The 18,541-nt window shown below is 31.2% G+C and overlaps 1 protein-coding gene across 4 annotated transcripts in view; it reads right to left on the bottom strand.

Moving 5' to 3' along the window:
* Positions 1-1,023: 1,023 nt before the first annotated feature.
* LOC148280817 (fibroblast growth factor 17-like) overlaps positions 1,024-18,541 on the bottom strand; it is a 192,512-nt gene continuing 174,994 nt past the window's right edge. For all 4 annotated transcript variants that reach the window (XM_088227755.1, XM_088227754.1, XM_088227757.1 and 1 more), the window contains 2 exons: positions 5,344-5,456; positions 1,024-2,254 (listed from right to left, as the gene is read on the bottom strand). In XM_088227755.1, the coding sequence (XP_088083881.1) occupies positions 1,916-2,254; positions 5,344-5,456 (452 nt within the window). In that variant the 3' untranslated portion in view covers positions 1,024-1,915. The remainder of the gene's footprint in view (positions 2,255-5,343; positions 5,457-18,541) is intronic.

Raw genomic sequence — 18,541 nt, forward strand, 5'->3', positions numbered from 1 at the left:
ACAAATTCGAATATTTCTTGTTGTATTAAATGAACGAAATGAAAAAAAGTTTCTTTATCTAAAAATAAATAACATAATACGAGCACAGGTAATTAATTTGAAAACATGGTATAAATACAATATTGTTTATTGGTGTCTTAATAATGTTAATGTTTTTTTAACATTTTCAAATAATTAATTATATTATTTCGACTTGTTACAGTATTGAACTAAGGTAACAGTGTGTTGATTGTCACAAGATGAGAAAACAAAAAATATTTTACTAATAGTATGCAAGTAATATTATTTTGATTATTTCAATGATTATCAATGAAAGGCTTACATAGTATCGGCTAATTAAATGACAATATTTTTTAGACATATCATTGCATCGATTGGATTTTAAATAACTGTGTTTCTTTTTATAGCGATAAAAAAAATGATCATTTTCTCATTGCTTGTATGATGAATGGGATGAAAGTAATTTATTTCTAGCACGAGACAACTTTATTTAAAGCTTTATATAAAACTACGGTTCTTGCAACGAATCGTAAATATACAAGTTTTAAGTACACGTTATTTTTCAGAGTCGTTAAATAAATATATAAGTAGTATTTAAGGTTACAAGGACTAATCATTAAGTTAATATTATTTTCACATAACAATACATTGATTTCATTACGTACAATAATTGTATCGCTTCATCGGATGCGTTAAGTGATTTTTGTCACAAGTATTACAACAACAACAGCAACATTAATAATAAACGTCTTGTTTTAAATATAAACAACTACATGTGAGCAGTTATACATACGAATGCTGTTGGTTTTACATCGCATATGGGTAGTAAGATTTGATGTAAATACAGAAAGCTCGAAAAATCATTTTTCACACTGATAAGCGATGAGTCCGTAAAATGCACATAATTTTATCTACAACAAATTCGTTATCTACTAATGACATTCCGATATTTTAATTTGTATTCACCTTTTGAGTATTTTCAACGTACGTTTTAAAATGCAACTAGTCACAAATTAATATTCATTTTTGTCAATTTCGTGAATCCCGCGAGTAATGAGTAAGCGATTTACTTTCTACTATGACTGTTGAGGCCAAATATATCTTAAAATTTATCCATAAATACAAGGTACGTACTTCGAAGTTCACCAAATCGATTTTCCATCGAAGAGCAAATGCATTTTCACAAGAAACTTATATCCGTCGAGATGGTTTCCTCTCTGCGGCTTACAACAATCGACTCGAAGACGGATAGATTTGTTCTAAGCGAGTTTTGGGTGTATGTAAACCGTTCGGAATACTTATTTGGAACAAAAATATCCATAATTGGTCATATTTGTACAAATTTAGTCAGTACCGGCTCCACTAGGTAAAACGCAGGCGATGAAGCGGTAAGGCGGGCGGGCGGTAAGGCGGGCGGGCAACAGACACAGACACGAAGAGGATTGTCAGCGGAGTCGCACTGGACACATTTGTCTAGCTCGAGGGTAAACAGTAAACAAAGTCCGACTACATCGCGACTTCATGGGGAATTTCACAATACATATCGAGAAGCGGGCACCTTGTTTGTTAACAGCGAGCCAAGGAAGAAAGCGCGTCTAAAATACGTTAAGTCTAAAGTCAGTGCGATAATACTGCGCAATAATATACATCGATAATAAGTTATGCTTTGTAAGAGAGTCCAGTTAAATAAAGTTATTAATATAATAAAAAAGTACATTTGAACTGCACACATCGTCCTAAATATATATAAGCGTATTTTGATTTTGTAACCGTAGGCGCGTTCGGTTACGCGGCGCGCGGCGCGCGGCACGCGGCTCGCGTCACGCGGCACGCGGTTCACTACGCGAGTCTAGCATCCGCGGGACGAGCGCACTCCGCGCGCGAGCGGGCGCGCACTAGAGCCGCAGTCAGGCGCCTATGCGGCCCCGTCGCGGGGCCTCTTCTTGCGCGGGTGGCGCGAGCGCGCGTGGCGCAGGCGCTCGTGCCGCTTGTGCGGGGCGCGGCGGCGCGGCTCCGCCCCCGTGCCGCCCACGCGGCTGTTGTGCTCGGCGATGGAGAAGTCCCAGGCGATCTTCAGGAACGACCGGCAGCGCCGCATGGCGGGGGCGGCGGCCCTCCGGAGCCCCGGCTGCTGCCCGTGCTGGTTGAAGGCCATGTAGTGGCCCCGTTCGGCAACGGAGTGGTACGTGTTGTAGGCGTCTGGCATGTTTTCGTAGAACTGGCACCGCGGCCGGCCCAACGCCTGTCGTTTGCTCTGGAAAAAAAATCCAGGTTACTTTTCAGGGAAAATTTGTCACAAAAAGTTCGTAGGTATTAAAAAAAAAAACATATTTTTATACTTTACGTCCGAAGACGGCAGATAAAACAAGGGGCTTTTAAAACTATAAAACTAGGTTTATTTTGATAGTCTTAGCTCCTATGAAAGACAATAATTTAAAAAAAACGATAGGGACATGCCAATAGTGGATATCTACGCAAAAATATCATCGCCCAGGTAAAAATCCTAAAATAGGAGTGGAGATAAGTCCGTCGCGTAGTGCATCGGTTGCAACGTTTGCCTGAGGTCCTGGTTTCAATTACTGGTAATTTTAATACAAACTGTTAGTTTTAAAGGTTTTTAACACCGCAATATATCACTGTTCCTGTGGCTCAATCACGAATAACTATCAACGTGCTTAAAAACATGCTAAACATTTAATCGATCACAATGAACAATAATGAACATGCTTAAGCTATCACAGTCATAAGTCAACGCGTGTGTAATCTCTAGTCAACGCTCGTGTCGGTTTGTTTTCCTCGTAAATAAATACAGTTCATTGGCGAAAAATCGGCTTTTATTATAAAAAATATAATACAGTTGCATTTGCAAAATAGTAAGGAGTATCAAATAAAAAAAAGTAAAAATTAAATTTCAATTACTATGGCGACTGCGTTTCTTGACATTTGGCTTACCAGCCGCCGCCGCCGGCTAAATGCAATGATGAGCGTGATAAATAATAAATAAATAAACAAAAATAGCAGTTTTGAAATATTTTCCATATTTACAACGGTGAAATTGAAATATGTGATTGCGCAGCAGGATTATACGTCACGAAACGTAAATATTTTGACATTTAATATTAGGTGTTCATGGATGTTGCATTGTGATCGCAAATACGATAAGCAACCATGGCGAGAAATTGTTATCACGTCGCTTATTAGCACGTCGATAATTATCTGTGATTGGGCACCTGGACTGGTACCTGAAACGTTAGCTTGATTATCTCACCTTTATGTAACACATCAAGATACGCTACATTTTGTGTTCCAATGAAATATTATATGCACTTTTAGGTGCAAATAGGATTTATGCACGATATATTTGAAAATGCACCTGCGACGTAGGATTCATATAACAGGTACAATAGAACTTGTTGACATAGCTATTGAAATGTTTTGACTGGACTGACTTTGCGATTGTGTGTTTATTTGCGTTTTTTTTATGTCGTAATGTAGCGATCGATTTACGTGTTTTTTTTGCATAGGGATAACGGGAAAGCCAACAAGCATCATAGACTACTTTTCATCCTAAAAAATATCAAGTTTTCGGAAAACCTTGGTGGAAAAACAAATACATGTTACAATGGTGCTACGTCGCGGTCGCCATAGACTAATGGATCATCGTACTTATACATATCAATAGTTGGAGGACCAGAAGTAGATGTTGGCTACTTTTAATCTAAAAAAAAATCATCGTTTTATCGGAAAAAATATTATTGTTAAACGACAAAACTATTTAAATCACCGTTTCTTCTATAATGCTATGCGTGCGAAAACCGCAGGTAAAAGTTAGTCTACTACAATAACATATTAATAACAACACAAAACTAGTCTGCCGTATTATGTTCAATAGTCTAAATGCTTTAAAGCTTTACTTCGTTTTTAAGTTTAGTAATGGTGCAATTTCATCGAGTTGCAGAGCCTGCGATCAAATGTAATATCTAATATCTTCTGGAAAATGATTGTATTTATTATTTGACAGTAATTTTCCACAATCATTTTTCAAAAATAATCCAATCTATTTGTCAAAGTTTTACGGCGTACGAACAAGATAAAACGGATTAAGATAACACGAAAAAATATATTCTGTCAATTCGGTTTTAGGAAGTACATACGTATGTATATAGTTTGTTATATTATCAGTGTCGTCAATAATATAGCCTAGATAGACTCTTAAGCCGTACGTATATAGACATTGCTTTTCTATAAGTTTTTTAAAGCGATTAAAAAGGAAGGTTATATATAAGAAATTCCCGATAACCAGGAAAGCCAGACTTTTCAAATTCACAATGGGTCACAAAATAGCCGGCTGTCGACGCTAGGATTTTAAAAAAAATTATCTAAAGCATACAAAAATTAACATACAAATAAATTATCAAGTCCTATCAAGTCGTCAGCAGGTGCTTATAGTTAAATTCTAATAAATAAACATAATCTTATCTTTTAAATTCTATAAACATATAAAAACTCTTATTACTTTGGAAAAAAAATATATATATTCCCATGTACTTCGAAAATAAGATAAAACATTGTCCAAATAAAAAAAAAAACACAAAAAAAATACAATAAGTTACAATTACTTACCGAGTCCACATCCAGCCTTATATTTCACAAAAAAAAACATTTCAAATCAACGTGCGTCCAGCTAATAGTATTTTTCAGAATTGACAAATAAATAAATATATTGGTTCTATTTTATAATACAATTTTATATGGAGATTGGCAACCCCACATTTCGAAATATTCTTATAATTTAATTGAATTACAGTGAAAATTCAATGAATTTGAAATAGTTTCAACGTATTTAGAGTATTATTTTACTTATTTTATCGGAGATTATGAACTATTCGTATAAAATTAACAGTTCAATCATGAGTAATATTGGTTATGTTGGAATGATGCGAAGTTATGTTTCTGATATCTGAACCTTAAACAGCATAGAATTAGTAGGACAAACCATGTCTTCTCGCTTTTATGTACTTGTTATTTAATTTTTATAATATTTCTTTTTATTAGCACTTAATTTTTCCCCTCTCCTTCTGTATTCATTAAAAAATAACGTGAAATCTGTAATTGATCTTACTTTTTAAAATTATTTTCTCATACCTCGTGTTTATTAAAAAGACTGACGATTTCCATAGTAAATAATTCAGATAAATAAATAAACTGTAATTAACTTTGATCAGAAACATATTGTCTGAAATTTAAATATATTTTTCCGCTGGCAAATATAGTCTCAGCATTGCTCTCTGGGAGGAAGGTCATAAGAACTTATTTATAAAAGGTCGAGAAGAAAATACTCACTATCGGCTCTCCAATCAGCTTCCACCTCTTGTTGTAGCACAAGAACCTCCGGACCTCTGGAGCAAATATCAACATCTTCAGGTCTAAGTCTTCCGTTATCATCGTAAGGTTCTCTGGAAAAAAATAAGAAAAAAGGATGTAGTCACCGTTCAAGACCATTTCAAAATGATGTAAAAAAATATAATGAGATCATCATTTTACTAAGAAAATGAGCGCATTCCATACATTAGTTTAGATATAGCATTCAAATAAATTTTTCGTATTTACTACTAATAATAACCTACAAAATGTATCTATAAAGAAGTAACTACGTAGTTATTATTTGAAAATAGAAACATCACAACATCAGTACATACAACGATATGTGATATTACCAATAGAAACACTGTCCAAGATGCAACACCCCAAAAAGGATATAAAGATCCCAAAGATTGTAAAAATGTACACAGATATCTTCCGTTTACGAGATTATATTTTAAACAAGTGATAATCATATTACCTTCTCAATATCTTGTTTTAAACACATTTAAAAAATATTATTTTTGATGTTAAATTTTAATATCTTTGTTAGGAAAATAAAAGCAAGAAAAAGGTTTCCTCCATTACAGATACTTAATAAAAAACACCACTGGTTTTTCAATTAAGTAAAAGAAAAAACTGGTCCAATTAACGTTATCTCAATAAATAAACTATGTACAAATAAGGATAAGTTTGTACAACAAATCAAATAAATATTAACGCCAGTAAAAGACAACACAATTATTTTATATTAACAGCAAAAAAAATATTTAAAAAAAACTTTATTAGCTACTGCGCCACGAAAACGACGCGACGCGACGTGATGAATTATATCCAAAAAAATTTTTTTACAAATATTGCGGTGTTTGTCTTAGTTTGTCTGCTTTCTTATTATCCATGTTCATTTTTTAAGATTCCGATTACCCACTAACGTAAGTTAAATAATTTAAGCACGTTTGTTTGTTGACTGATCTGATGTAATCATTTAGCAGGCACTTGCAATGATTTCGATTGGAGCGTGTCTCGAGGTTGTGCCATGAATTTTTTTTATTACAAGGTATCCAAACATGAGGAACCGTATTCTCAATTTTGTATTTGTTTTAATTCACCTGTTACGAGTGCCCTCTTCGTATACTTTACTTGAAACAAAGATTACAATAATGACGAAAGAAGAAAACTCAATATTATTTTTTACTCTGTTAAGGTTACGGCGGTCATATTTGTTTACCGTTCAGGGTGGTGGCATTTTAAAGAAACAAGAAATGTACTTCCTTTTTGTGAGATAATTATAAAATACATCATAATAAATCGCATAAATTTGTTGAGGGACGGAGCTTACAACTTGTCATTGGTTAGTTAAGGGGTCATTTACATATTCTTAAACAGTCATTTTTCTTTAAATTCGTATTTGAACATTAACGCAGTATTTGAATATTCTTTTAATAGACTAAGTTTGTATAACCTGTCATTTAAAAAAAAATTTTGCCGTATAATTCAAATAAAAACATTTTGTTTACAATTATACCACTATAAAAAACCGTGTGTAGCACCGGAACCATTCGGCAATTGAATAAACAATAAATTATTAAAAACAGACAATTTTTATTTTAAATTCTGTAATGAGAAACCACAAAGGCAGTACTTTAAATCAAAACTTTTGTTATTGAGATATTGTGGCTGTATAAAAAAGGTTTTTAGACCTTAAACTAAGAAAAACTTAAATAATTGGAAAGCAAAAATAACTTTTTCCAGAGTTGAGGTGGACCAAAATAGTCCGTACTTACGATACTTTAAATATGATTAAAAAACATTTGTACTTTTTTTATGCCGTTCAAAGAAAGGAAATATATAAATTCAACCACTTTTTTATTAACATATTACAACAGACATGAAAAACATTTTACAGAAGAGAATATAGAAGACTAGGCATCCACAGGGCTTACGACCTGTCATTGACTGGTTTAAGTGGCCACTTCACACTTGTAACATTCACCATTTTGCCTATATTGGAACATCTATATTAACAGCACTCTAGGGGGCTGAATCCAGTTCTCGTCCACAAAAATTTGGACAAACTCAAAACATTGTCGACTTATTTTATTGTTAATTATTAGGTTATACATTTACAGTAGTTAACTGATATAATCAATATCTGTTATAAAAAAGAACGAGAAAAACTAGAATACATAGTACAAAATATAAAAGTTTAAAAAAAAATATAGCTAAATTTATAAATAAATAAATAAACAGGGACAGTTTTAACAGTGGAAGCGAATCATACACGCAGTGCCTGATATCCCGGAGACCACAACGATCAGCATTAGGCAGGTCGATGAAGAAGAAAATGTAGAATATTTACGTAGGAGCAAACCACTTGATAACCAATTTTAATAAAGCAAGACAAAGATTAAAATTCTTATTTATGTCGTCGCTCTCTTTAATTCGTTATTTCGCAATATTATGGTGAAACTCACCTATCAAAATTTTTATCACCTAAAATATTAACAACTCTGATTAAGTTTACACCAAACACCGTGCGCTAACCAACATGGCTGAATAAATCAATGAATAATCATTATTTTGGTTTGATTATGTTAGATAGGTATGCGCTACTTAATAGTGATGTGACGCTTTTGAATACCTATAAGAAAAAATATTTTATTTACTATTCGGCTGAAAACAGAAGAGTAACTAACTCATTTATTTGTTTCAAATTATAATAAATTACAATTCAAATACGCATGAACTTATAGGTTTTAAGGTTGAACGTAGTTATGCAGCCAGTCCACAATTTGGAAAAATGAGATATTGGTGTTATCAGGTGCAGTAAAGTCAATACTATGTTCTGCTTAAAACACCAGGCTGCTTTCAAACAAAAAACAGTAATAATCACTTTCTGAAAATAGTGTCTATCACAAAAACAGGATTTTTCCAATTTGCAGAAAACACCTACAGCACTAGAAAAAGCTTAAGGTACTTTAAAATTAATTAAACTAGTCAAGTACGTAATTAGATTCTTGCTTGTATTATAAAAAAAACTAATGTATTCATTGTTTATCATTCGACAAAATCAAAAACATTTCAACTATTGTGTAGATTTGATTATTAACTCTTTCCACAAAGGTGCTATTATCTCAGTTTCACTTTTCTATGGCTGGCTGCTTTCTGCATGACTACGTTCAGTTGTTCCCCTGCTAAGCTATAATAACAAGCATAGAGGAAAAATCGAGTAAATTAAAATAAATAATTACACATTATACAATAACAATATTGAGAATTACAATCCAAAAATAACGTTAAATTCGTAAAAAAAAAAAACAGAATAGAATGTATACAATGTTACAAATATATTTCACTATTCATTCACTTTTACTTATATTCGATTGTCTGTTAAATTATTGTATATTTTATCAAGTATTGTCTTAAATACTATCTTTACATAATGTGGTGACGGTAAAATCAATAGTGTATTGTTGTAAATGTTGTTGTAGTGAGTGTCCTGATGAAGATATCTGTACGTCATGAAACTGGTAGGCGTTAAGAAATCGGCAAATAGTTAGACACAAATATTTATAAATATTAGTTATTCACTGATAGAATAGCGCAATAAGCTGGCGAAAATTATGAAACAAAGAGTATTTATACAATTCAGATATTTAGTTTATTTCACAGAATACTTAATTGCGTTACTAGAAAATAGAGTTTTTTTTAAATAAAGTCTAAACATAAGCAGAATGGTAAATATTTCTTACTGTGTAGTGATTAATTAAACTAGCTAATGACACTTTATAAGTCATAAGCCCTGTAAATGCCCTGTCTTCTATATTATCTTCTCAAAGAGGTTCTCCATCCCAATTGAAATATTTATCAAGCTAACTTGAATTTTTATCTAATCAGATATGTCTGATGTGGTTATCGAGATAAAAAATTCATTAAAACTTTCTGCCATGTTATTCATTGTTGAGCTTAGTAGAGAGCGCCGTCGAAACCGAATAAATATTTGAATATCAATATAAATACTCGTTATTTGTCTATTAGAAATTTTTCGAGTTGTTACAACACTATTTTTAACTGGATAATCAATTAATATTTGATCTACTTTGAACCATTTTATTACAATAATAAACAACTTTTGAATTGTAAATTCGATGTTTTTATTTTATACAACATGTCAATATCACTCGCTATTTTAATGTGTGAACATTTGATACATGGGACAGAGTTTTCAGACTTCTGTTGTAACATTGAGAAAATTTATGACTTAATTAATTGATAAATAATGCTAATTCGAATTAAAAATATCTGAGAAAAAAAAGATTAAATGAGATTTTAACATATTTACTCTGAATAAGTAATTGATAAGATTAAATTGAGCGTAGGTACTATTATTTTTTTTAAGAAGTATGCAAGATATGAAATAAAGAAAATATTCAGAAATATTTAGTACAATTTTTTTTAATATTCCTTACTCGTATGTAAGTAACACAATGAGTGTTATTTGATATTATCAAATCTAGGATCAATCATTATTATATTAACTCGCTTTTTCAAAGAGTTCATAAATTACGCAATAAATTTAAATTAATTGATATCTTTTGCTGTTTAATATCAATACCTTAAGAAAGGCTTATTTTAAAGGTAGAATGTTTTTTGGAGTCACTTTGAACAGACATTTTGTGGAGTATCCTTATTGTTTATTTGGTTTTTTCTAGGGTACACATTTTTTTGTTTGTTTATCAGTTGATAAAATTGTTCACAAAATAAGTACGATACAAAGGTTTTGTAGTAATTAATTATAACATTTCAATTTCTCTATTAGAGTTAAACATTGTCTTTAGAGATGGAGTTTGTTTTACATAGTTGAAATGAGATATTGAGATATATTCTGAAAGAAACATAATTTTCTACTCTATGGAGTTCAGGATAGTGTGAATTTCGTGTGTTTTTCAAATTAAGATTTAAATCAAGGTGTTAGAAGCAAATTTAGAAATCTCAACCTAAAACGGAAATTTTTTTATTGATGCCAAAATAAACTATACATAAAAAGCTAACTTTTTAAATATGGCGTTATTCTAAACCGCCTCTAAAATCAACAATATTTTTAGTTTGTCCAAATTTTTGTAGACAAGGACTGGATTCGACTCGCTGGGGAGCTGTTTATATTAACATATTACAACAGAGATGAAGAACATTTAAGAGAAGGTAATATAGAAGTCTAGGCATCTACATCATCACTACAATCCAGTCCTTGTCTACAAAAATTTGGACAAACTCAAAATATTGAAGAAGTAAAGAAATTGAAAAAATAACATTTTCAGGCGTTGCCTAGTATGTAGGTGAAATAATTCAATTAGATGAATCTCACCCGCATAAATAAAGGTTTCAGCTCTTTAACTTCACAAACATCAACAGATGAAAGAATTGAAGGAATATAGATGTTCAAATACAGGCAGAATGGTGAATGTTACACAGTGTGTAAAGTGGTCACTTAAACCAGCCATTGACAGGTCATAAGCCCTGTAGATGCCTAGACTTCTATATTACCTTCTCTTAAATGTTCTTCATCTCCGCCTCTAAAATGTTTTTTGCACAGTTAAAAGCGGACGTAAATTTGACTTGTAAGCTCCTGCCCAGCCTATAACTCTATATTGCAGAATGTACTGTATGATTGCGTCGTAAACAGTTTTAGTATTTTAGATAATGTTTCATAGTCTAGCAAATATGAAAATTAGTTTTCTAACTCTTTTTACCATAGCTTTTTTTTGTGATTTCCACTTCATATTACTATCTAGGATAATACCAAAGTACTTTGAACCATTATATTTTTTTATTGTCGTATATGTTTGGGGGCTCATAAAATAATGATTATATTGTTTTCATTTATTTATTTAATTATTAAAATTAGTAGGAAGATCACAGTGATTTATTAAAAAGGGCCAAAAGAAAACTTTTTCACTATTCAGTGATAACTGATTACAGTCGAACCATTTTTTCAATAAATTGATGTTTTTGTTTATGTTAAACGCGTTAATTTGTTTTGAAAATATCGGAAAGAAACACATTGTACATTTTGCTACGTCATTTAATATTAATTAATCAGTAAATTTATATTATAAGTTTTTTTTTATAATACATAATAGAGGACCATTTTATGACCCCGACTCGTGAGTTCAGCAAAGTTGTATTCCGACAAGTATACTTGGGTGAATTGTTTGCTTCGGGCCGCACTAGAGTTGTTTGCTCTTGGCCGCGACCCTTGTTTGAACAGCTCTCAGCTCTATATCTTCCTTGTTCCACTTCTTGCAATTTTTATCAAGGTTTTGGGATAAGCCGCATGAAAAAGGGATCACTAATCACTTAGTTGCGGTCAGATATAATTTTTTTTAAATCAGAAAATTTGCCTACAAGTTTTTAAAAATACTTAGAATACCTATTCATGAAAATAAGGTACAGACTTTTACATTAAAAAAAAATAATAATACATACTTTGACAGATATTTTTACTCACATGGAGAACCTATTTGAAAATTCGATCAACGTTCTAGGCATTTACAGGGTTTATGTTCTATCATTGGCTCTTTTAAATATATAAATATTTCGATGTTGGGACTATTTTAAATAATCGTACTAAAAAATTAAAATCAAATTGCAGTTTAGTGGTATTCGAACGTTGGATCAAAATACGAGACCAAAATGGGATTTTTACGAGTTATTTCATCTATTATATGCAAAAAACCCCATAAAATATTTTTCAACTTAATAAAATATTGAAAAAAACATGTAAAGGGCGCTGCACTAGTACTCCAATGCAGCGTATCAAGCTAGTTTTCCAAGTTCCTATTACACATTATAAGGCAAGACTCCTACGTCATAAGGCCAGCCAGATGACTTAAAAATATTGCAGTGTACATGCAATTTTAATACAAATAATTCACCTCCTGCGAGAAATCGAACCCGGGACTTCTGCAGTCGATTTCCTTTTTGAGAAATTTTACCTAAGGGCAATCATCGCATCGAGTCGAAATTACTCGTCAAGGGTTGCTTCATTTGCCTAAACACAGTTTTTTTTGTCTAAACGGTAAGTCCTGGTGATGAAGTGGTAACCTTGAAACCGGTCAAAGTGTTACTAAAAACTAACGTGTTCCATACAAATTTATAAACAAAAAAGTATAAAATGTCTTATCATAAGTGAATAATGTTTTTGATAAAATAAATTTATTAAATCTACCATGACTCCTATTTGGACTCCTTACTTCAACTGTCACCAAAATTATCTTGAAAGAGCCCAAAAAACTTCTTAAGGTATATAAAATTTAAACTTAGAATCAGTCATGAATTTTAAATTTACGATTTTTTACTAAAAACATTAAATTTGTTAAAACTTAAAGATAGAAGAAAAATTATAGACCTTTTAAATTTATTCAGAATTGTAAATTTAATATGGGATTACCCTGAACTGTTATCTATCATCAACTTTAGGGTGCCTGGAAGAATGACTAGACAGGTGCCACCGTTTTGTAGCAACGATTCACGGACGGTGTATACTTGTAATGCCGCATTGAACAGACTTCATGTACTCGGCAATAGTTATTCCCACGTATCGGATATATTAAGTGTAGGGTATTGTTCCGATAGAACAAACCTTTTGAACCTTTTCAAAGATGGTGAATGGTAATTATATTGATTTATTTATGCATCTCATAATATATACAATTTTTTGTTCACTTTGCCCAGCTATAAGAAACAGTACTTACGATTTACTTGTTATATTACTTTAAAATATTTTATTATTTAATTTGTTTTTTTTATTTATTCTTAAATTGTTTAAACTTTCTACCAAATATGTTATATATTTTTTTGGTTAATTTTCTTATAAATCTTGGGTAAAAGGATGTTTATGTTTTTTTTTTTTTTAATTACTAAGTCAAATATGTCAGTATTATAATTTTTTTATTTATAAAGGCAGATTTGCCGTTTATGTTAAGAAAATAAATAAATAAAATAAAATAAAATGACTCCTACGAATTTTTGGCAAAACTAGCACCTATTTTGCTATTTTGTTTAACGTGGTTATTGGTTTAAAAAAATATATATAGTAAAACGTCAATTATTTTGTAATCATAAAGAAAAAATAAGCTCATTTTGCCATTATCTGATTCACATCCTTAGATCAACTGAGTTCAGTTAACCAAAATCACTTGAGTTGCTTCAACAAATAATACTTAAGTGTTTGTTAAGAGAAGAAATAAACCATTGTTGAGGTTTTATGCCGCACAAATTAGCACATAATAAAGTGAAGCTCTTCTTTTTCTTTTTTGCCTCTCCTACCGGAGGTAGGCGACCATCATTATGAATTTATCACGATCCTGGGTCAGTCTAATCAGCGCTGCTGCATCCAACACACAGAACCACTGTCTGAGATTTCGAAATCATGATGCTCTTTTCCGTCCCATATTCCGCCTGTCCTCTATCTTCTCCAGAATAATTGTCGGAGAAGGGCTATTTTTTCATTGCGGAATATGTGACCAAAGTATGAGCCTTTTCTTATATTGACAGTGGTCAGCAACTCCTCTCTTTGTTAATAATGCTTAAAACCGCTTCATAAAAGACACGATCTGTCCATGAAATTTGAAGCATTTTTCTGCATAATTAAAGTTCGAAGGCCTCAATTTTGTTCATCGTTGAAACTTTAAGAGTCTAACCCTCCACTCCATACAGCAACACTGGCAATGTGGAAGCTTTTATTGCTCTCCATCTTGTGCTTAGTCAGATCTCGGTTGCACAGGAGTTTCTGCATTTTATAGAAGTGAAGTGAAGCTCACGCAAATAAAATTAAACAAAATCAAAAACGGCGAATACCATATGGTTTTATAATTATATTATACATGTATTAAGTTTTTGGCTAATAAAATATATAAATATTTTTAATTTCTTATAACAGGATTACTTACCCTTGTCAGATAGATAAAGCAACTTCTGCTTATATCAAACATTTACATTTCTTGTTTTTTTATATTTATTTATCCTTATAAACTACATAAAAGTAAAAATCCACATTATTCGACAAAATTTGGTTATGAAAATAATTTCTAATTAATTTGCTTATAAATCTACAATTAACCAACGTTTTTGCATAAATTGAAAACTCGAAAAATTAGGCCACATTAAAAAGACCTAAATATTTATGACATAACAATTAAACATTTTCATATCGGCTTCATAATCAAAGAGAAGATTTTTTTAATAGTCAATTAAAAAATATTCAAAACGATTCCGTTGAGTTATTTGTGTGATAGCGTAGAACTAGTTTACCTGACATAAAACTCGATATGTTGATATAATTAATCATTTAAATATTATTTATGGACTTCCAAGGCACTTTGCCTACCCGGCAAGATAGAGTTGAAAACATAATTAGACCCAAAAAGATAAGTATTCAAGTATGTGATTGAAAATTATTTGTTGTATAAAAATATTTTTTGAAATACATTTCATTACTGATTTATTTCTTTATGTTAAATTATAAATCTACATTGTTACAATAAACATAATATATATATTTTTAAATCAATAGGTTTTCTTTCATTCTTCATACTTTCACGCACCTTATAAAAGAATTTAAAAACTTTTTACAATATTATTTAAAACGATTCGCAGGTTAATTAATAAACTCTTACAAACTAAAAACATTATTGATAAATCTATCTGGTCCAAGAAGAAGTGTGGAAATTAAAGATTATTTTTAGGCGTTGTCTAGGTGTAATAATTCAACCAGATGAATCTCATCCGCAACGATAAAGTTTTCAGGTCTTTAGCTTCACAAACGTCAACAGATGTAAGAATTGAAGGAATATAGATGTTTAAATATAGGCAGAATTATGAATGTTACACAGCGTGTAAAGTGGCCACTTTAACCAGCCAATGACACGCCATAAACCCTGCGGATCCCTAGTCTTCTATATTGCCTTCTTTAGATTGTTCTTCATCTCTGTTGTAATATGTTAATATTAACAGCTTCCTAGGGGATTGAATCCAAGAGTGTCTACAAAAATTTGGATAAACTCAAAACATTGTTGATAAACGATTATTGATCGGAATCTAAGCAGTAATAAATTAAATAAAGTATTATTAATAACATTCAACTACATATAAACAACAAAATATACAAAAAGTACACATGTACACATTAAGTATTAAAAAATATATTTTCGTTATGACTGCATTTGATCAAATAATTGCTAATGTAGCTACGAAGAATTTGGTTTTGTGCACGTAGAACACAAATAATTTAAGCAAATACGTAGTTTAAAAAAAATCTTTGTCCAGGAAGATGAAGAGTTCAATTATGTATGTGAAATAGAGCCAGAACTCTGAACGAGTGATTTCAACTCGATGGCTGCTCTCATGCAGAAATCCCAGTCTAGGAAATCAGGTGGAAATAAGTCCGATTTATTACACAGTGTTTGACGCGTTCGCCTACCACTCTTGAGTTCACGGACTCGATTCCTGGCGGGTGGAAGTGAAATATTGATTTCAAATGTTGTTTAAACTGAAGTGTTTTATTGTTTCTGAAATGGCACCCGAAGTGTAAGACTGATCACTTTACCTTCATGTAACAAATGATCGAAATATGCTGAAACGGGTACGGAAAAGGGAATGATGTTAATATATTTTTATTTTTAACCAATCAACAGGTTACCATATAAATTCCGATTGACTGGTATATAAATAGAAATTAAACTAAAATATTTAGTAACTAAGAAGTTTCGGTTTTGGATTCAGCCAGTTTCAGCATATAAAACAGGTTTCGGTTTAAAAAATTAGTCGAAACTTCAGTTCAGCCAAAACCTGGTGTCAGGATGTGTCGGATTACATTCGGCTGTACTCGGGTGCATCTTATGGCTCGTGACGATACAAGTTTTATGCATAACTAACAACGAACCGAAAAGCGCTCAAAACAAACAAATTTACTCATTAAGTTAATGTCTTTGTTGCATTGTGTATTTTAGTTGACACTTAATTTAATTAACTCGTATTTTTTATCAGTAGATTATCGTCAGATTTGGAGTGGCTTTTCATGTAAGTCTCGATTTCAGTTTCAACCGAACCTTGAACAGAAGCCAAAGGTTTGGGCTGAAAATCTTATTTTGGTCAGTCACTAACAATACGATACATTTAAAAAATACGTGCTTTTAGTTTATTTCTTTAAGTTTACTTATATGTCAAGAAAAAAAAAGAAATTAAAACAAAACTCAAATTTTACAAGATATAAAAATTTATCCCTAAATAAACAATCTTTGAAAAATGATTTGAAATTTCATAATAAAAGCTAATTCGATTCCGCCAAAGGTCATTGCTTATCATTTTTTTAAAAGTATAATACTCGGATGCTTATAAATGCGATAAAAATTATTCTTAAAACGTGAAATTTGTGTTTAATTACGCTTCATCTAAGCAATTTAATAACGAGTATCAATCAAACGATAAAAATAAAAGGGATGTGTATGAATAATGCGTAACATTATAATAATTAACGCATAAATATAATATAATCATGATCACCTATTTTGTTATACATTAGAAATTGAGTTTGATTTTGTAATAATTCGGATTGTCTGATTGAGTTCGCACATTTTTGGTGGTTGAGTAGTGCCGCGATTAATTCAATAAATTTAAATTATGAAATTTAAAAAAAAATTAATAATGTAGAGTTATAAATACATGACATTAGCTAAAGTAACAGAACGTCAAACTGGTGTGTTTTTCGTACAGTTTTTTCAAGCTTCTCATACTAATTACTCCTTTTTTATCTGGTGTTAATTATCGGTGTTTTTTAATGTAATTTGTCGTTATCTCAGCTGATTTCTAACTTATTGGTTTAATGATGATCATTGGATCAGTTATTGAACATTTTATTAGTGTGAGTAGTATCGGTTAGTTCCGTCTTTGTGTTTAATATTTAGAATTTTAAATTTATTTCTGATTTTTTAAAAAATTGCAGCTGAAAGAGCTTTTAAATTTTGCTAAAATGTGATATAAGTTGTCGGTTTCTGCGTTTATTTTTTATTTACTTATTTTAATTGAAATAGAGCACACGAAAACATATTCTTATGTGTGCTCAAATAATAACAATGTACATATTTTGCATTTATAACTTGTTGATTATTTATAAACCTTCTGTTTGTATATTGTTTTTTTTTTAATAAATATTTTTTCCCATGTCGTATTATTTTTTGCTGCCTTATATTATAAAATTGAATTTTATGACTTCGCCCTTTTTTCAATGGGAGTCTGATTTATACATTTTCTCTGGTATTGTGATCATGTTTCTGTTGTCTTTGATAAAAAAAATTCAAAAATATTTTTTTAATAATATTGTACATAAATACATATTGACTCGTCGAAGAGTCGAAGAACTGTAAACTTTGTTTTTCATTCTGACGTTACTGTTTTTATGTTTTCTATAAATGTGCGAACTTCCATCAGAGTATTTCTTTAGTGTATATTGCAATGTAATAATGTAACAGCAGGTTGGTGTCGTTGCCTGGGCTATTTGTCAATTCCTCCGGGTCAAAAGTTCCCTCTGAATGAGATCGGACGATTTGGTGTCTCTCCTCATTCTGTTTAGGTGATCTCGGTATCACAATTGATTTATTGAATGGGTAGGTGTACTACTTGCCTTTTCTGTTTATTTTTATATTCTCTATAACCAATTCCGATACATTTAAATTTATTTTATTGCCTTTGTGCTAGTCGAATTGCCTTCTCGCAGGCGCAAGAACATGTGCACGGCCGGTAAAAGAGATTTCTGCAATTAGGACCGTGTAGGTAATGTAGATTATTAATATATTCATTGGTCGATTAAATCAAGTCACTTCTTTTACCATTACGCTGTCCTGACAGTACGCTGTAAAAACATGAATATTATTTGCACTTGTAATTATCAATTTGCAGGTAATAAATACTCATGTTAAATACTACTTTTTATTCTTCGTTTTTATTCACGTTTCTTGATGAAATACTAAGTGATTAATTTTTTTTTGTTGTTCATGGTTTTGTTTTACCATTGAGCATGCTTTATACGTTAGGTACTTGGTTAAAAAACAAAAAAAAAACAATTCAAGAACAAATTTTGAGAGAACAGTGTTAACTGTCGTTGTTTCAGATCTTTCAAATTAAA

Source organism: Micrasema longulum, unplaced genomic scaffold (assembly GCF_059751315.1).
Source record: "Micrasema longulum isolate JH-2025_06_02 unplaced genomic scaffold, ASM5975131v1 h1tg000533l, whole genome shotgun sequence".
NCBI lineage: Eukaryota > Metazoa > Arthropoda > Insecta > Trichoptera > Brachycentridae > Micrasema > Micrasema longulum.